A 20,621-nucleotide genomic window follows, 5' to 3' on the forward strand; every position below is an offset into this window, starting at 1 on the left:
CCTGTGACGTCACAGCAGCACCGCCATCTTCCCTTAGCCTCCTCTGTGTCTTCACCAATATGGCGGCTAAACCCGTGTTTATAGCCCGCGCACGGTTGTGACGTCAGAAGCTGGTCCCGGGCGCTGTGACTTTGTGGTGAGTGTCTCCCCTCACGTTACACTGTGATTACTGTAGAACCCCAAGCCCCAGCATATTCTATCCGCCTTAGCTGTGTTGGTAAGTGATTGTCCTGGATGAGAGAGACCTGGCAGCTAAGAACAGCGCCCTCCAGTGCACAGGCCGTGTGTAGTAGTGCAGCTCAGCTTCATCATCTCACTGGAGCAGACTGCAGTACTGCACACAACCTCAGAGCAGGGGAGTTATTTATCACACTGGCTCAGCAGCTTCTCCCTAATGTTCTACATGATCCTGGGGCGACTTCTGAGGGAATAAGGAAAGATATAAAGCAGCTTCTCCTGTGTGTGCAGTGGATACAGCCAGTCTCCAGCCTCCATGTCCTGAACTACTCAGAACTAGACTAGATAGAGCAGGTGGTCTTTTCCTGCTGACAGTCTTCTGTTTCTAACTAAATATTCACCATACACACAGAAACACTGCTAACAATGCCAGATCCCTGTAATATAGAGGTCAGACCTAGTGATGTAGAGAGGGGTCACACATAGTAATATAGAGGTGACACAGTGATATAGAAGGTCACTGTGGATGCACGCACACATACACAGCCTGCTGCAGCCATAGCACACACACACACACACACTCTGCTTGCTGCGGCCATAACACACGTACACACAGCCTGCTGCAGCCATAGCGCGCGCGCACGCACACACACACACACACACACACACACACACACACACACACACACACACACACACACACACACACACACACACACACACACACACACACACACACACACACAGCTGCAGCCATAGAACACTGGAAAAAAAACGCACAATATTCTCCCAGAGAGAAAACCCCACACTGCGGACAGAGGTTACTGCTGCACTACTTATGTCTTCTCCTCCTCCTCTATATTACACAGGATATCTTCATATTACACTGCTGCTCATATACAGTCATCCAGCATCCAGGAAGAGAACAGCACAGATCTCCCCCCACACAATGGACTCTTCCTGCTCAGAAACAAACTACCAAATAGTGACCGACAACTTTTTCATGACCCCTCTTATGTAATAGGGCCAGTGTCCTATTACTGATATATTCCCCGACCCCCCTTATGTAATCGGGCCAGTGTCCTATTAGAATGTTGCTCATAATATATATTCATGAGCAAAACTTATAAAATTCATATCAAAATTCAATTCAATTCAAAACTAGCTCCGACTCAGACTCCACGACTCCGACTCTACAGCCCTGCTTGAAGGGACATCTCTTTGCTTAAGAGGTGTGAGAGCTATTTTGCATATCCTTTCTTCCCAGAATTTTCAGTGGAGCAGCAATGGTCTGTAAGTCTCCACATGTCTTTATGACGGCTGTCCTTAAGGAGAGTCACTACCCCTTTGACCCACGTATAACTATAGGGAATAAGATAAAGCAGGAGATGTCTCTACTCCAGATAAGATTTTATATTTCAGTCTTCCTTTTGCATTGATGGCGGCTTTGCACACTCCTGGCCTTCTCTCCATCATCCTTCAATGGCTGGTGGGGTCCACACTCTTCAGGGGTTGCTATGAAGGCTGGGGCAGCGCAGTCCTCCTAGCTGTAATGGTGGTCAGACCATGGTGCTATGGTGCTTAAGCTTCACCCATATGACAGTGAGCACTAGCTGCTTGCAGTGTCACCGCCCCCATGGCACAGGGGCCCAGCAGACATAGGGCCACAACCCCCCTTTTCCTCTTCAGTGTAATGTCCTACAATTTTCTATCATAGGCCTCCAGGAGAAGAACGTCACTCCAGGTGTCATCTGACAGCGTCCCCCAATGGCCGCTCTAGTGAGGACAGGCGCCTTGCTCAATACTCTACTAAGGTAACGTCTCATATTCAGAGAACACAGTCAATCCAGTGTAATATACAGCCACGTGGGAAGTCTCCAGCCCCGAACCCGTGTAACATACAGTATACAGCCATCCGGGTCCCCATCATTCTGCCCCCAATACCCCACCCACAATGATCAGTACAAGATAAGTAATGTATGTACACAGTGATTCCACCAGCAGAAAAGTGAGTGCAGCTCTGGAGTATAATACAAGATGTAACTCAGGATCAGTAATGTAATATATGTACACAGTGACCCCACCAGCAGAATAGTGAGTGCAGCTCTGGAGTATAATACAAGATGTAACTCAGGATCAGGACAGGATCAGTAATGTAATATATGTACACAGTGACCCCACCAGCAGAATAGTGAGTGCAGCTCTGTGAAACAGCTTCTTAGTCTCCACTTTTGTCCCGTTAGTGCGCTCCCTGGTTCTGCGCTCCGCAGTCTCACTTGCTGCCAGTTACACACATCAGTCAGATCGCAGAACTCCAACAGGGCATGTATCGGACGTTCTGGTCGGACGACATTCCTGAGAAGTTATCCTGTTGTTCTTGTGCAACCAGACGGCTCCACCATAACTATACAATACAAAGAGCCACGAAGGATGCTGATCGTAAGTGTCTCCACCTAAATGTGTGTGTGTGGTACATCCACCCCACCCCCTCCTGTGTGTTGTACTGACCCATCTTCTGTTGCCTCTGCCCTCAGATGCCCATAGACATCACCAGCCTGTCTGAGGAGGAGCGGAAGGCCCGGCTGCGGCAGAGGAACCAGGCCCAGAGAAGCAGCACCAAGAAGGAACAGGAGGTGTATGATGATATCAGCCTGGAGGAGTACAGTCAGTTCTGGAGGAAGAAGAAGTGATCGCCAAGACATGGCTGCATATTGCTACTGTAATAAAAACATTTTCAACATAATGGAGGTGTTACGGGGTTAATACCGGTGTGAGTGATACCGTGTGCTGAGCTGCGTATCTCATCCCAGTGTGAGTAATACAGTGTGCTGAGCTGTGTATTTCATCCCAGTCTGAGTGTCACTGTGTTCTGAGCTGTGTATCTCATCCCAGGGTGAGTGATACCGTGTGCTGAGCTGTGTATCTCATTCCAGTGTGTGATACAGTGTGCTGAGCTGTGTATTGCATCCCTGCGTGAGAGATGCTGTGTGCTGAGCTGTGTATCTCATCCCAGGGTGAGTGATACCGTGTGCTGTGTATCTCATCTCTGTCTGAGTGATGCTGTGTATCTGATCCTGGTGTGAGTGATACTGTGTTCTGAGCTGTGTTTCTCATCCCTGTGTGAGTGATGCTGTGTGCTGAGCTGTGTATCTCATCCCAGGGTGAGTGATACCGTGTGCTGTGTATCTCATCTCTGTCTGAGTGATGCTGTGTATCTGATCCTGGTGTGAGTGATGCTGTGTATCTAATCTTTGTAAATAAGCCGGTACTGGCGCACTGTATCACATGACCGTATTCACACCATTGTCCTCTCTCAGTGCCATCACCCGCTGCAGTTCTCGCAGTAAGTCCTCTGGTCGCGGTTCTAACGTTTCGGGGTCCAGTTTCTGGAAATCAGCGTTGTCCATTAATGAAATCAATGTCTCCATAATCTTCCTGAGATCAAAGTGTATGTGTTGGGGCCCGGGGCTCATGAGGTGGGGGCCCGGCTGGGGGGCGTCCTCTTGTAAGGCCTGGATCCTGTGCTCAGCGATGATCTTCAGGAACGAGAAGAACTCTCTGTAGTCGATCCCAGTGCAGGATCTCAGGATGATCTGTGAAACAGAAGAGCGAGAGATCACCCCATAGGAAAACACTGACGGGCCGCAAAGGACAGCGACCAGGCACATAGATGACATCCACACATATAGTCCTGTCACCTGGCAGTGCTGATCCCAGTCCTCCATGGTCTCCCTCCACTCGTTGATCTCTCTCTGCACCGCACTCAGCTCCGCTTGCAGGAAGCGCCACATGACAGACACGTTACACCCGTTCACCCAGTTATGGTTGATGGAGATGGTGTCCTCCTGAAAGATGAAAGGCAGCAGTCACCACCTGTACAGTGACTATAGCCACCATATTGGCCTCAGCCCTTCCTGGCAGTCATCGAGACCCCTCCCAGTGATAGTGCCTGTGTGCAGCCTCAGCCATGTTCACACTGGGTGTAATGAAGATTAGTGACTGGCAGCAGTTCACACACTCAGCACTGGCGGAGCAGCACTTCATTACTGACTATATTGTAGACCTAGTGGTGCAGCACTTCGCCTCTCACTATATTGTAGACCTGGCAGTGCAGCACTTAACCTCTCACCAGACTGTAGACCTGGTGGTGCAGCACTTCACCTCTCGCCAGATTGTAGACCTGGCGGTGCAGAATTTCATTGCTCACTATATTGTAGACCTGGCAGTGCAGCACTTCACCTATCACTAGACTGTAGACCTGGTGGTGTAGCACTTCACCTATCACTAGACTGTAGACCTGGTGGTGTTGCACTTCACCTATCACTAGACTGTAGACCTGGTGGTGTAGCACTTCACCTATCACTAGACTGTAGACCTGGTGGTGTAGCACTTCACCTATCACTAGACTGTAGACCTGGTGGTGTAGCACTTCACCTATCACTAGACTGTAGACCTGGTGGTGTAGCACTTCACCTATCACTAGATTGTACACCTGGTGGTGTAGCACTTCACCTATCACTAGATTGTAGACCTGGTGGTGTAGCACTTCACCTCTTACCAGACTTTAGACCTGAAGGTGCAGCACTTCACCTCTGGTCAGTTTGCAGACCTGGTGGTGCAGCACTTCGCCTCTCACTATATTCTAGACCTGGTGGGGCAGCTCTTCACCTATCACTAGATTGTAGACTTGGTGGTGTAGCACTTCACCTATAACTAGATTGTAGACCTGGTGGTGTAGCACTTCACCTCTTACCAGACTTTAGACCTGACGGTGCAGCACTTCACCTCTGGTCAGTTTGTAGACCTGGTGGTGCAGCACTTCGCCTCTCACTATATTCTAGACCTGGTGGGGCAGCTCTTCACCTATCACTAGATTGTAGACTTGGTGGTGTAGCACTTCACCTATAACTAGATTGTAGACCTGGTGGTGTAGCACTTCACCTCTTACCAGACTTTAGACCTGACGGTGCAGCACTTCACCTCTGGTCAGTTTGTAGACCTGGTGGTGCAGCACTTCGCCTCTCACTATATTCTAGACCTGGTGGGGCAGCTCTTCACCTATCACTAGATTGTAGACCTGGTTTGCAGCACTTCATCATTCACTATATTGTAGACCTGGCAGTGCAGCACTTCACCCCTCCTGGCAGTCAGTGGGACCCCTCCCTGCTCTGCATCACACAGTGATAGCTCCTGCGTGAACCTCAGCCACGTTTACACCAGGTGCAATGTAGATCAGTGACTGTCACCAGCCCACGAGCAGCAGTGCGCACACTCAACACTGGTGGAGCAGCACTTCATCACTTATATTGTAGACCTGATGGTGCAGCACTTCACCTCTTACAAGACTGTAGACCTGATGGTGTAGCACTTCACCACTGATCAGTTCATAGACCTGGTGGTGCAGCACTTCCTCACTCACCAGATTGTAGACCTGGTGATGCCAGCCGCTGGGCACAAAGATGATCTCTCCAGCCTCCTGGATCACTTCCAAGGGCGGGGGGCAGAGTTTGCGGAGGGATGGCACTGTGACATCATATGGGAGGTTCCCACTATCATCACGTAGAAGTTCCTCCTGACCAGGTGGGAGGAGAAGCCACTTTTTACGACCACAGACATTCGCCGACCAGCTGTAGGACCGGAAGACGTCAGCGTGGAAGGGTGTCCTGTTAATAGCATAAGGTAAGGGAGCCAGGTCACTACAATGCAGAGGAGGGGCCCCTGGTATCAGCTGTTACTGGGGGCCACTAAATATACACAGAGGCTAGGCTCAGGATGAGGTGGAGACTGCTTGGCTGTCATTGCTGCCAGGGGCCAACTTGTACAGGTTCACATACCAGGAGCCGACGGGGCCCATGTAGACAAAGCGGTAATCATCCATGGCGATGGAGTCCCAGTATTCATTCAGCCAATCAGATGAGAAGTAGAGCGGTGTCTCATACACGTCCTCATCCGGGAACTCCCTGCAGAGAGATAGAGCAGTCGGTGACTAACACCGAGGTGGGCACAGGATGGACATGGTGGAAGAAACAGGACAGACATAGAGGGACACAGAGGATGGACGGGGGGATGGGGTGACACAAAACAAACATGGTGAGCACAAGATGGATAGGGACACAGCGGTAGTGGGGCACAGGGCAGACACGAGTGGGCATAGGGCAAACATGATGGGGTGGGACACAGGATGGAAACAACAGCCCCCTCTACCTCCTCATGTGCCAGTCTTTCAGATACAGACACCCCCGGGCAGAGCGCCCTCCGTTCTCTGTATACTCCCTCCAGTAGGCGATGTATTCTCGCAGGGGGAGGAGCTCTTTGGGGTTGGCATTGTATTCCTTCACGTCACAGTTTGCTACAGGGACAATGGCGTCACCTGAAACAAAAGATAAATGAGGTATGTCACATGAACGCTCAGTAGTCAAGCTAGAGCTGCCCCCATGTACCCCTGGAACGCACCAAACACCCGCAGCAGATTCCCCCAGTGGGGTTTGTTCTCAGGGGTGACCCAGGTGCGGCGGCTGCTCCACAAGCGAGAGAACTCGGCGGAGAAGAGACACGGAGTGTTGGCGATCAGGTATTTACGAAAAAATTCATCATAGCTGAATGTATCCGGGTCTTCTATGCGGTCAATGCGGGTGGCAATCTGTGGGGTCAGCGCGTCCATAAGACATCAAGCCGGGCTGTAGATTATAAGAAGAAGGGAAACGTGTCAGGAACAGCAACACATATCATAGGGGCCCCTGTCTATTATACTGACCAATCTATTATTTGGACCCGTCTATTATACCGACCATTCTATTATAGGGGCCCCTGTCTATTATACCGACCATTCTATTATAGGGGCCCCTGTCTATTATACAGACCATTCTATTATATGGGCCCCTGTCTATTATACAGACAATTCTATTATAGGGGCCCCTGTCTATTATACCGACCATTCTATTATAGGGGCCCCTGTCTATTATACCGACCATTCTATTATAGGGGCCCCTGTCTATTATACCGACCATTCTATTATAGGGGCCCCCGTCTATTATACCGACCATTCTATTATAGGGGCCCCTGTCTATTATACCGACCATTCTATTATAGGGGCCCCTGTCTATTATACATTATAGGGGCCCCTGTCTATTATACCGACCATTCTATTATATGGGCCCCTGTCTATTATACCGACCATTCTATTATAGGGGCCCCTGTCTATTATACCGACCATTCTATTATAGGGGCCCCTGTCTATTATACCGACCATTCTATTATAGGGGCCCCTGTCTATTATACAGACCATTGTATTATAGGGGCCCCTGTCTATTATACAGACCATTGTATTATAGGGGCCCCTATATATTATAAAGCCCTCTGTATTATAGGGGCCCCTGTCTATTATACAGACCATTGTATTATAGGGCCCCTGTTTATTATAGGGACCAGTCTATTACAGGGGCCCCTGTTTTTATAAGGACCTCTCTATTATAGGGGCCCCTGTATACTATAGGGGTCCTTCTCTCTATCCTCCCCCCTGTTATTATCGGGGCCCCCGGTTACCCGGCCACTTTCTCTTCTCTCAGTTCCGGACTTGCCGCAGTTTCCGGTCGGTGACATTTTCCGGCTGCACAGACTGATCACGTGGGCGGGGTTGTAGGCGGTGTCACCAGGATCATCGTCCGTGCAGCCCCCGGTAACTGTCGGTAATGTGCGTGTGTGCTGGAGGGGGCGGGAATGCCGGGACTCGTTGTTCTTCCCCACTGTGTGATGGTGTTTATAATATATATGTTTTGTATTTTATTTAGTTTTTTTTTGGCCCTCCACAGGTCATGTGACTCACCCCCCCCCTCTTCCTATCAGCAGGCGGTGATGACAGGTTGCTATGGGTAATGGCTGCTCTTACCTGCACAGTAGGAGGCAGCTGCTGATAGTAACCAGTCAGGTCACCGCTGGAAATACGAGCGGATTGGAAATCCCAACAACTAATCACATTACTATTATTTATGGTAGAGACAGGGAGACAGTACTATCTGTACCTACACCATCTACAGAGAGAGAGGGGGACAGTACTATCTGCGCCTACATCATCTACAGAGAGAGAGGGAGACAGTACTATTTCTACCCACATCATCTACAGGGGAGACAGTACTATCTGTACCTACACCATCTACAGAGAAACATGGAGACAGTACTATCTGTACCCACACCATCTACAGAGAGAGAGACAGGGAGACAGGACTATCTGTATCTACATCATCTACAGTAAGAGACAGGGAGACAGTACTATCTGTACCTACACCATCTACCAGAGAGACAGTACTATTTGTACCTACATCATCTACAGGGGAGACATGGAGACAGTACTATCTGTACCTACATCATCTACAGGGAGACAGTACTATCTGCGCCTACATCATCTTCAGAGAGAGACATGCAGACAGTACGATCTGTATCTATATCATCTACAGAGAGAGATAGGGTGACAGTACTATCTGTACAGGGCTCCAGACTAAAAAATTTACCTAGGAGCCATTGGCTCCTAACCTGAAAAATTTAGGCGCCAAATAGAATATTTGGTCGCCAACATTTTAAAACATGTAAAATTAATGTTATGTTAAATGGGACTTACTGTGTGCAGAGGCCACGGCAGCCTCCTCCTCCTTTAGATCCTTTCTTTTCTTAGTTTGAAAACGTTCAACATGGAAACTTGCAACTTGACAACCATATACCCCCCTGCTGCCGGTGTGTTCCCTCAGCCAGCTGCCATCATACCGGCAATGATCTACTATATATATATATATATATATATATATATATATATATATATAGCCCCCGGCAGCCGATGACATATAGCCCCTGTGGCAATGTATATGGGAAGTGGTACTGTGCAGTGTATACATACAGACACTGAGGGAAGTGGTACTGTGCAGTCTATACATACAGACACTGAGGGAAGTAGTACTGTGCAGTCTATACATACCCCCCCCTCTCACCCCACACGCACTGACTACCGCACCTGGCCGCCATCACAACAGACACACTACCAATCCCCCGCCCAGGCCGCGGTCCCCCCCCACACATTACTGACCGGCCGCCACCCCTGCCGTCCCTCCGGTTGTACTCACCCACTATCTAAGCTTGGTGCCGCTGGGGTGAACTTGAAGAACCGCCGGGTGAGGAGAGGCGGGAGAGAGGCGCTGGAGGAGTGTGGCGCCTCTGCGGCCGTCCGTCCAATGAATGACGGACGTGCTGGATGACGTCACTGGAGAAGCGTGTCCCCGTACACGTCATCCAGCACGTCCGTCATTCATTGGACGGACGGCCGCAGAGGCGCCACGTGATTCCGCGCAGCGTGCGGAAGGCAGAAGTCCTTAAAGAGACAGCGCGCCGCCTGGGCCAGTCGCAAATGGCGCCCAGATTAATAAATCTGGGCGCCATTTGCAAGATGTCAGTCGCATTGGCGACCATTTTGGTCGCCATCTGGAGCCCTGTCTGTATCTATATCATCTATAGTGAGAAACAGGGAGACAGTACTGTCTGTACCTTCATCATCTAGAGAGAGAAACATGGAGACAGTTCTATCTGTACCCACACCATCTACAGAGAGAGAGAGACAGGGAGACAGTACTATCTGTACCTACACCATCTACAGAGAGAGAGAGAGGGAGACAGTACTATCTGTATCTATATTATCTACAGGGGGAGACAGTACTATCTCTACCTACATCATCTACAGGGGAGACAGTACTATCTGCGCCTACATCATCTTCAGAGAGAAACATGGAGACAGTACTATCTGTACCCACACCATCTACAAAGAGAGATAGGGTGACAGTACTATCTGTATCTATATCATCTATAGTGAGAGACAGGGAGACAGTACTATGCGTACCTACACCATCTACAGACAGACAGGGACACAGTACTACCTGTACCTACATCATCTACAGAGAGAGACAGGGAGACAGTACTATCTGTACATACACCATCTACAGAGAGAGACAGGGAGACAGTACTATCTGTATCTATATCTATATCATCATCATCTACAGGGAGAGACAGGGAGACAGTACTATCTGTATCTATACCATCTGTAGGGAGAGACAGGGAGATAGTACTATCCGTACTTACATGATCTAGAAAGAGAGAAACATGGAGACAGTACTATCCGTACCTACACCATCTACAGAGAGAGAGACAGGGAGACAGTACTATCTGTACCTACACCATCTACAGGGGAGACAGGACTATTACTCTTATTATCATCAGGCAGTTAACACTTTGTTCCCCTTCTTCCTATGTCCTGCAGGCTTGTTATCCATTGTTGTCCCCCCAGCGAGATTCGGGGACCCCAGAAGGTCCAGGGTATGAGAAGAGTCGCCATTTTCTCATGTAAGTATCTGATGATGTCACCTATCCTCCTCCTAGATTATAGAGGTTGGGTTGTATGCTGTACATTATAGCAGTTGTGTTGTAGATTATAGCAGCTGTGTTGTGTGCTGTAGATGATAGTGATTGTAGATTATACTTGTTGTGTGCTGTAGATTATAGCGGTTGTGTTGTAGATTGTAGAGATTGTGTTGTAGATTATAGCGGTTATGTTGTAGATTATAGTGGTTGTGTCGTAAATTATAGTGGTTGTGTTGTAGATTATAGAGATTGTGTTGTAGATTATAGTGGTTATGTTGTAGATTATAGTGGTTGTGTTGTAAATTATAGCAGTTGTGTTGTAGATTATAGCAGTTATGTTGTGTGCTGTAGATGATAGTGATTGTAGATTATACTTGTGTGCTGTAGATTATAGTAGTTGTGTTGTAGATTATAGCAGTTATGTTGTAGATTATAGAGATTGTGTTGTAGATTATAGCGGTTATGTTGTGTGTTATAGATTATAGCGGTTGTGTTGTAGATTATAGAGATTGTGTTGTAGATTATAGAGGTTGTGTTGTAGATTATAGCGGTTATGTTGTGTGCTGTAGATTATAGCGGTTGTGCTGTAGATTATAGCGGTTGTGCTGTAGAAATATAGCGGTTGCATTGTAGATTATAGAGATTGTGTTGTAGATTATAGAGATTGTGTTGTAGATTATAGCGGTTATGTTGTGTGTTGTAGATTATAGCGGTTGTGTTGTAGATTATAGCGGTTGTGTTGTAGATTATAGCGGTTGTGTTGTAGATTATAGCGGTTGTTGTGTGTTGTAGATTATAGCAGTTGTGTTGTAGATTATAGCAGTTGTGTTCTGTAGATTATAGCGGTTATGTTGTGTGTTGTAGATTATAGCAGTTGTGTTGTAGATTATAGCGGTTATGTTGTGTGCTGTAGATTATAGCGGTTGTGTTGTAGATTATAGAGATTGTGTTGTAGATTATAGAGGTTGTGTTGTAGATTATAGCGGTTATGTTGTGTGCTGTAGATTATAGCGGTTGTGCTGTAGATTATAGCGGTTGTGCTGTAGAAATATAGCGGTTGCATTGTAGATTATAGAGATTGTGTTGTAGATTATAGAGGTTGTGTTGTAGATTATAGCGGTTATGTTGTGTACTGTAGATTATAGCGGTTGTGCTGTAGATTATAGCGGTTGTGCTGTAGATTATAGCGGTTGTGCTGTAGATTATAGCGGTTGTGTTGTAGATTATAGCGGTTATGTTGTGTGTTGTAGATTATAGCAGTTGTGTTGTAGATTATAGAAATTGTGTTGTAGATTATAGCGGTTATGTTGTGTGTTGTAGATTATAGCAGTTGTGTTGTAGATTATAGCAGTTGTGTTGTACATTATAGCAGTTGTGTTGTATGCTGTAGATAATAGTGATTGTAGATTATACTTGTTGTGTTTTACAGATTAGGGCTCCCCCTGTGGACGGGATGAGTAAGGATCTGGCAGTGCAGTCCTGGTCGTGCTCCTATTACCTGAGCAGTGAGAAGCGATGGCGTCCGGGGAGACTCTCACTGACGGCCACTCACATTCGCTTCCAGGCGGACGGTGGGGAGGACTTCCTGGTGCACTTCCCCCTCTCCTGCATCAGTGACCTAAGGAAAGAGTCGTCCAGTTACATCTTCAGCTCCATCACCGTACTGGAGGAGGGCGGAGCCAAGCACTGGTTCAGCTCCCTGGTGCCCAGCAGGAACGCCGTCTACACGGTGCTGGAGCATTTCTGGAGGGAGCGGCTGCTGTCACCGCGGGGGGAGGGAACTTCCAAAACCTCCAAAGGGGAGGAGCTGATTCGCATTGTGTCCGGGTCCCAGAGACGCCTGGAGGACACCACCCGGGTACTGCACCACCAGGGGGAGCAGTTCGACAACATTGTGAGCGGACTGAACAAGATAGAAGGGGACCTGGTGACTGCCGACAGGTAACCAAGCAATGATATAAACTGATCTGTACACTGACCCTGCTCATCCTGAGCATCCTGGTTCCTGAATACCACACTGAGTAGGAGGAGCCAACCGAGCACCTGATATCATTGTTAACCCTTTATGTAATGGCTTGCCCCATGCAGCACTTAGTTTGGGATTCAGGAGTCTGGGAAAGCTGGGTGATGGCTCTTGTATCAGCCACTGTGATGGCCGAGCTCAGCTTTCCCAGGGTAACAGCAGAGGAGACGTGGGGGTGTGGGATGATGAGCAGTGGATGATGGTGGTTGTCACCCTCACAGGATACTGTCGGTTCTGGAGTCGCCCTCCTGGTGGCCGTTCAGTAGGAATCCGTGGAAGAGGTCGGCTTGTAAGGAAGCACAGGCCACCACCCAGAACCGCGGCAAGGATGGAGTCATCACTGTCATCCCCATCGTCTTCTCCCGCCATCCCGACTCCAGCCTCAGGCCGGGTCACCTCACCCTCCTGCTGTCCGCCCTGGAGATCAGTGACTCTGAGCTGCAACCGCTGCACCGCTACGAGCGGCAGGACGTGGACGACATCAGGGTGGTGAGTGGGCACGAGATGAACATCCGCCAAAGATTCATCGGGAGGCCGGACGTCACCTACAGGATCATATCCGCCAAACTGCCCGACGTCCTGCCCCTGCTAGAGATGCAGTACAAGAGGAAGGTGGAGTTCCTGGAGGAAGCCGCTATATTCAGCGACGCGCAACGCTCCTCTCCCAGTCCGGGGTGGCAAACTGGTAAATAAATTCAGTGGCCAGTGCTTTATGCCTCAAGAGCTGCACTCACTATTCTGTTGTTACATCATGTCTTATCCTCCAGAGCTGCACTCACTATTCTGCTGTTATGTCATGTGTTATCCTCCAGTCACCTCCAGAGCTGCACTCACTATTCTGCTGTTACATCATGTCATATCCTCCAGAGCTGCACTCACTATTCTGCTGTTACATCATGTCTTATCCTCCAGAGCTGCCCTCACTATTCTGCTGTTATGTCATGTCTTATCCTCCAGATAAGACATGCACAGAGCTGGGTGACAACCCACAAGCCAAAACCCTCCCGTGACCTCATATATCCTACAGCTGAGGGTTTGTTACAAGTTGTATCCAGTGTCGACAATTATCTGGTAAACAGCCTGGACTCCAGATTGATACATGTCTCCTGCACTGATACATTGTAACAAACTATCAGGAGACACAACATTTCTGCGGCTGCTATGTGTAAGGCACAGATACAGTTGCTGTATGAGCCGGGCCCCCTCAGGGCAGGTTTTCAGACTGTGGATATAGTTGGTCGTGTTTCTATTCACTGACAGGAAGCTGAAGTATTGAAGATGAATGATGCATATACATAAGATGGAACCCTAAGATCACACAATCTTCCTCCTTCTTCCTGCTCTACCGCTACTGCCCATTAGATGGAGCTGGAGGATCACTGTCTTTCTCCTCCCTGTACTACCACCACTGCCCATTAGATGGAGCTGGATAGTTACATAATCTTCTTTCTGCACTCCCACCACTGTACATTAGATGGCACTGTAGGATCACACAATCTTCCTCCTCCCTGCACTCCCACCACTGTACATTAGATGGCACTGTAGGATCACACAATCTTCCTCCTCCCTGCACTCCCACCACTGTACATTAGATGGCACTGTAGGATCACTCCATCTTCCTCCTCCCTGCACTCCCACCACTGTACATTAGATGGCACTGTAGGATCACACTATCTTCCTCCTCCCTGCACTCCCACCACTGTACATTAGATGGCACTGTAGGATCACACCATCTTCCTCCTCCCTGCACTCCCACCACTGTACATTAGATGGCACTGTAGGATCACACCATCTTCCTCTTCCCTGCACTCCCACCACTGTACATTAGATGGCACTGTAGGATCACACCATCTTCCTCCTCCCTGCACTCCCACCATGGTACATTAGATGGCACTGTAGGATCACACCATCTTCCTCCTCCCTGCACTCCCACCATGGTACATTAGATGGCACTGTAGGATCACTCCATCTTCCTCCTCCCTGCACTCCCACCACTGTACATTAGATGGCACTGTAGGATCACTCCATCTTCCTCCTCCCTGCACTCCCACCACTGTACATTAGATGGCACTGTAGGATCACACAATCTTCCTCCTCCCTGCACTCCCACCATGGTACATTAGATGGCACTGTAGGATCACACCATCTTCCTCCTCCCTGCACTCCCACCATGGTACATTAGATGGCACTGTAGGATCACTCCATCTTCCTCCTCCCTGCACTCCCACCATGGTACATTAGATGGCACTGTAGGATCACACCATCTTCCTCCTCCCTGCACTCCCACCACTGTACATTAGATGGCACTGTAGGATCACACAATCTTCCTCCTCCCTGCACTCCCACCACTGTACATTAGATGGCACTGTAGGATCACACAATCTTCCTCCTCCCTGCACTCCCACCACTGTACATTAGATGGCACTGTAGGATCACACCATCTTCCTCCTCCCTACACTCCCACCACTGTACATTAGATGGCACTGTAGGATCACACAATCTTCCTCCTCCCTGCACTCCCACCACTGTACATTAGATGGCACTGTAGGATCACTCCATCTTCCTCCTCCCTGCACTCCCACCACTGTACATTAGATGGCACTGTAGGATCACACAATCTTCCTCCTCCCTGCACTCCCACCACTGTACATTAGATGGCACTGTAGGATCACACCATCTTCCTCCTCCCTGCACTCCCACCACTGTACATTAGATGGCACTGTAGGATCACACCATCTTCCTCTTCCCTGCACTCCCACCACTGTACATTAGATGGCACTGTAGGATCACACCATCTTCCTCCTCCCTGCACTCCCACCATGGTACATTAGATGGCACTGTAGGATCACACCATCTTCCTCCTCCCTGCACTCCCACCATGGTACATTAGATGGCACTGTAGGATCACACCATCTTCCTCCTCCCTGCACTCCCACCATGGTACATTAGATGGCACTGTAGGATCACTCCATCTTCCTCCTCCCTGCACTCCCACCACTGTACATTAGATGGCACTGTAGGATCACTCCATCTTCCTCCTCCCTGCACTCCCACCACTGTACATTAGATGGCACTGTAGGATCACACAATCTTCCTCCTCCCTGCACTCCCACCACTGTACATTAGATGGCACTGTAGGATCACACCATCTTCCTCCTCCCTGCACTCCCACCATGGTACATTAGATGGCACTGTAGGATCACACCATCTTCCTCCTCCCTGCACTCCCACCACTGTACATTAGATGGCACTGTAGGATCACACCATCTTCCTCCTCCCTGCACTCCCACCATGGTACATTAGATGGCACTGTAGGATCACTCCATCTTCCTCCTCCCTGCACTCCCACCATGGTACATTAGATGGCACTGTAGGATCACACCATCTTCCTCCTCCCTGCACTCCCACCACTGTACATTAGATGGCACTGTAGGATCACACAATCTTCCTCCTCCCTGCACTCCCACCACTGTACATTAGATGGCACTGTAGGATCACACAATCTTCCTCCTCCCTGCACTCCCACCATGGTACATTAGATGGCACTGTAGGATCACACCATCTTCCTCCTCCCTGCACTCCCACCACTGTACATTAGATGGCACTGTAGGATCACACCATCTTCCTCCTCCCTGCACTCCCACCATGGTACATTAGATGGCACTGTAGGATCACGCCATCTTCCTCCTCCCTGCACTCCCACCATGGTACATTAGATGGCACTGTAGGATCACACAATCTTCCTCTTCTTCCTTACACATCTTGCCTCCTCCTTGTTTGTGTCTGCAGTTCTGTTGTGAATCCCATAGTGTGGTTCAGTAGATTCTAGGAGAGGAGGACGCCCCCTGCAGATCCTGAACCTGTTGGACAGATTTCTTGCATGAGACCTGGGGGCAGCTCCAGATCTGTGAGTGCTGCTCTGGATGTTTCTAGAGGAATAATTCTGCATACGGTATACAGAGCAGTATTAGAGCAGGATGAGCTCTCAGCCTCCATTCACCTCAGAAAGCAGAGGATGACGAGAAGCTGAAACCCAGAGAACGTCCCTGTACATAGGACTGCGGCGCCCTGTTAACACTTTACACTTGGGGGTTCCCCTGCATTAAAGGAATCGGCCAGTGTGGTTATAGCGCCCTCGCTGAACACAGCCCAAGATGGTGACAGATTGAGAGTACACAGTAATGGGGAGAAATCATCAATGGGAACACAGCAGCCCCCCCATAAAGACAGTATCCCTACACACCTCTTAATTGTGCTCTCTCATTGTGGGCGACGTAACCAAATGTCCTGTCCAGTTTGATGCTGGCTGAGCGGCCAGCTGATGGTCACATGACAAAACTCTCCCTCTCTTACTATTCATGTGTATGATGAGGCCATGGTTGGACTCCGCTGCAGTCATTAACCTATGCCCACACTATGCCCTTCTTGATTCCTCACCTGCCTGGCTCCACCCACTGGTTAAATAATCATATAAAAGTCTGTATAATACCCTCCCCCATAATACTGACCACACCCTTGTTCCTAATACGGACTATAACCCATGTACTGACCCCATATTCTGGCCCACCCCTGCCCCTCATACTGACTGTACCCCATATACTTATCACACACCCTATATTCTGAACATACACCCTATATACTGACCACATTACCCTGTATACAGACTCATATATATACCCACTAGTCCAGCACTGGGGGGGGGGGATAGAACACATGCTAAATTGTGCAGCAGATTCTCTGTCTCACTATAGAGCTTCTTCCTCTTCCCCCAGTAGACTTCTATGGGCAGCATGGAGGACATTGTGGAGTAGTACTGGGCAGTGTAAGCTGTGAATCCAGCACCTGTCAACTGCTCCCAGTGTCTCTTTTCCTCTGTCTCACTCTGCAGCTCCTTCCCTTTCATCCTCCCCTTTACATAGACTTGTATAGGCAGTCTATTTGCCTTGTTTCCTAGAGTCCTGGTTGCTGGACACCATTGTGAAGTCAGGGCCCTGCAGAGCCGGAGAAGAGCAGCTGCTGACACAGGACCAAGAAGTGACCGACTCTGAAGCCCAGGAGCTCAGGAAGGTAACGGCAGCTGATCTGACAGCAGTACCCCTCCACCCTTCTGAGAGTTATCACTGTGTTATCTGTGGTGTTACATAGGACTGCAGGTGACATCTACTACATTATCTGTACTCAGTTATCACTGTGTTATCTTTGGTGTTACATAGGACTGCAGGTCACATCTACTTCATTATCTGTACTCAGAGAATTATCACTGTGTTATCTGTGGTGTTACATAGGACTGCAGGTGACATCTACTACATTATCTGTACTCAGAGAGATATCACTGTGTTATCTGTAGTGTTACATAGGACTGCAGGACACATCTACTACATTATCTGTACATATTACCTAGTTGTTAGCTGGGGATTTGTTACAGTGTATTTGTGTAGGTAAGAGGGGTGGGCTGCTCATATTCATAGACAGCAGGCTGAGATTTCATGATGGATCTATAATCAGAGACCCCCGATAACACTGTGCCGTCACCATTGTACCCGCAGCGTAGTGCCGCCCCCTCCCCCCGCAGCTGGTGCCGATCTGTCCATCACACTGCAGGCGACAGGTTCTGAGATAAAAGAGCAGCGTCACCTCGTAAATCACTGACGTCAAACATGAAAGGTGCAAAACCAAGGTCAGCGGTGCGGGAGATAAGCGTCACCTCCCCAGACGCCTCTTATCTGATTAATACCTGCCGCCGGCCTCTCTGATGTCTGGCCTCAGCCTTGGGGACAGGTGACCACTCGCCAGCAGCTGCTGCGGTTGGGTCACATGACTAAACCATTCTATTGTGGGGGGAAAGGGTTTCCAGGTATTAGAAACGCTTTATTTCCAGGATAGCCTAGTTGCAGTTGGGGTCCAGTCATTATATTATCTCCAACTCCCCCCAACCTCTTGTTGTGGTCCAGTCTACTTATTATACTCGACCCCCACACACACAGCTGTTGTGGTCTAGTCCAGCCATTATATTATATCTTACTACCCCCCCCCCCCACACACACACACACACCTGGTGCTGGTGGTCCAGTCCAGCCATTATATTATGCGTTACATCCCTCCCCCATCCAGTTGAGGTGGTCTGGTCCACTTCAATATATTATTCCCCCCCGCCCCCCAGTTGTGGTGCTCTGGTCCAGTCATATTTTATCTCCCCACCACCACCCCCTTCCCAGTTGTGGTGTTCCGCTCCAGTCATTATATTATCTCTACCCCCACCCCTGCGCTCTTCAGTTGTGGTGGTCTGGTCCAGTCTTTCTATTAGCTCTTTTACTCCCTCACCTGGTTTTGGTAGTTCAGTCCATTTCCAGCTGTGGTGGTCCGGTCCAGTCATTATATTGTGGTGGTCCAGTCTTTATTTTATCCCCCCTTCCCCCTGTTGTGGTGGTCTGGTCCAGTCATTATATTATCCCCCCTTCCCCCTCTTGTGGTGGTCTAGTTCTCTCACCTCTTATACTTCTCAGATCCTCATGAAGCTGAAGAGCATCGCTCTGGAGGCGGAGGGAGAGCTGGAACGTCAGGATGAAGTGCTGGAAGAGATCACGGACTCCACGGACAGATCGATCACCAAGATCAATAAACAGACGCGCAGGATGAAAAACCTGCTGTGAAATCCCTCCAGGAACATGGAGGCCGGTGAGCGGTGTGGGAGTCCCGCCTTCTCTGCGGGCAGGAAGGACATGGCCTGGAGACTGAGGAGAAATATAAGGGAAACCCTGAATGTTTTTATTTATGTTTTTATTGCTATTGTACAGTAATGAATTGTGTGTAATGCCGAATGGAAGTAAAATCACAAAAACACCTCAAAATATTAACCCTGAGCTGCCTGCACAATCCATTCACATCCTGTTCACTGTGATTACTCCACACATAACACATAGTGGTGACAGCCGTTAGTGACAATGATCATAAGGGTTGTCACCCAGCTATCCACCAACCATCACTCTATTCCCCAATCCCTCCCCCATCATCACCGATAATCATCCCCTCCACCATCATCATCACTGATGAACATCATCCCCTCCACCACCATGAACACCCATGATCATCATCCCCTTCACCATTATCATCATCATCACCAGTGATCATCATCCCCTCCACCACCATCATCACCCATGATCATCATCCCCTCCACCACCATGAACACCCATGATCATCATCCTTTTCACCATTATTGTCATCACCAGTGATCATCATCCCCTCCACCACCATCATCACCAATGATTATCATCCCCTCCACCTTCATCACCCATGATCATCATCCCCTCCACCACATCATCGCCCCTTCCCCTGACCACTGTTAATTTTTAATTGTATGGGGAGAAATATGAAAGAGTAATGAGGGCATAGAGTGCAGTGTGTGAAGGAGAAGAAAACATGGGGAGCAATCTGTGCAAGAGAAGAGGGAACCAGGGGGTGCAGTCTGTGAGAGAGAGAAGGGTACCATGGAGAGCAGTCTATGTGATTGAGCTGGGAAACTATGGGGTAGCAGTTTGACTGAAAGAGGAAACTATGGTCTGTGTCAGTCAAGAGAAACCATGGGGAGCAGTCTGTCAGAGGAGGGAACAATGAGAAGCATTCTGTGCAAAAGGAGGGAAACAATGAAGAGCAGTCTGAGAGGAGGGAACCATGGTGAGCAGTCTGTGAGAGGAGGGAACCATGGTGAGCAGTCTGTGAGAGAAGGGGACCATGGGGAAGCAGTCTGTGAGAGGAGGGAACAATGAGGAGCATTCTGTGTGAAAGGAGGGAAACAATGAAGAGCAGTCTGTGTGAAGAGAACCATGGTGAGCAGTCTGTGAGAGGAGGGAACCATGGTGAGCAGTCTGTGAGAGGAGGGAACCATGGTGAGCAGTCTGTGAGAGGAGGGGACCATGGGAAGGCAGTCTGTGAGAGGAGAGAACCAAAGAGAGCAGTCTGTGAGGAGAGAATCAAGGGAGCAGCATGTGAGAGGAGAGAACCAAGGGGAGCAGTCTGTGAGAGGAGGAAACCA

The 20,621-nt window shown here is 49.1% G+C and overlaps 3 protein-coding genes across 8 annotated transcripts; 2 read left to right on the forward strand and 1 right to left on the reverse strand.

The window, feature by feature from the left end:
- Positions 1-15: 15 nt before the first annotated feature.
- Positions 16-2,920, forward strand: MRPL55 (mitochondrial ribosomal protein L55). Of its 2 annotated transcripts, none has more exons than XM_069959144.1 (4): positions 16-136; positions 1,895-1,991; positions 2,421-2,616; positions 2,712-2,920. In XM_069959144.1, exons 2-4 carry the CDS (start codon positions 1,945-1,947, stop codon positions 2,865-2,867), a joined length of 399 nt encoding a protein of 132 aa, XP_069815245.1. In that variant the 5' UTR covers positions 16-136; positions 1,895-1,944; the 3' UTR covers positions 2,868-2,920. The 2 variants fall into 2 exon arrangements, with proteins under 2 accessions (XP_069815245.1, XP_069815246.1); XM_069959145.1 differs by having other exon boundaries at positions 131-217.
- JMJD4 (jumonji domain containing 4) lies at positions 2,314-7,801 on the reverse strand. Its single transcript, XM_069959140.1, has 7 exons — positions 7,720-7,801; positions 6,631-6,854; positions 6,382-6,547; positions 6,012-6,137; positions 5,597-5,840; positions 3,876-4,022; positions 2,314-3,770 (listed from the first exon to the last, which is right to left on the reverse strand). Exons 2-7 carry the CDS (start codon positions 6,836-6,838, stop codon positions 3,459-3,461), a joined length of 1,203 nt encoding a protein of 400 aa, XP_069815241.1. The 5' UTR covers positions 6,839-6,854; positions 7,720-7,801; the 3' UTR covers positions 2,314-3,458.
- SNAP47 (synaptosome associated protein 47) lies at positions 7,786-19,446 on the forward strand. Of its 5 annotated transcripts, none has more exons than XM_069959136.1 (6): positions 7,786-7,862; positions 10,469-10,551; positions 11,999-12,510; positions 12,814-13,277; positions 17,547-17,659; positions 19,096-19,446. In XM_069959136.1, exons 3-6 carry the CDS (start codon positions 12,023-12,025, stop codon positions 19,240-19,242), a joined length of 1,212 nt encoding a protein of 403 aa, XP_069815237.1. In that variant the 5' UTR covers positions 7,786-7,862; positions 10,469-10,551; positions 11,999-12,022; the 3' UTR covers positions 19,243-19,446. The 5 variants fall into 5 exon arrangements, with proteins under 5 accessions (XP_069815237.1, XP_069815236.1, XP_069815239.1 ...); XM_069959135.1 differs by having other exon boundaries at positions 7,791-7,867; XM_069959138.1 differs by having other exon boundaries at positions 7,791-7,852.
- Positions 19,447-20,621: the final 1,175 nt, after the last annotated feature.

Source organism: Dendropsophus ebraccatus, chromosome 2, assembly GCF_027789765.1.
Source record: "Dendropsophus ebraccatus isolate aDenEbr1 chromosome 2, aDenEbr1.pat, whole genome shotgun sequence".
NCBI classification, from domain to species: Eukaryota; Metazoa; Chordata; class Amphibia; order Anura; family Hylidae; genus Dendropsophus; species Dendropsophus ebraccatus.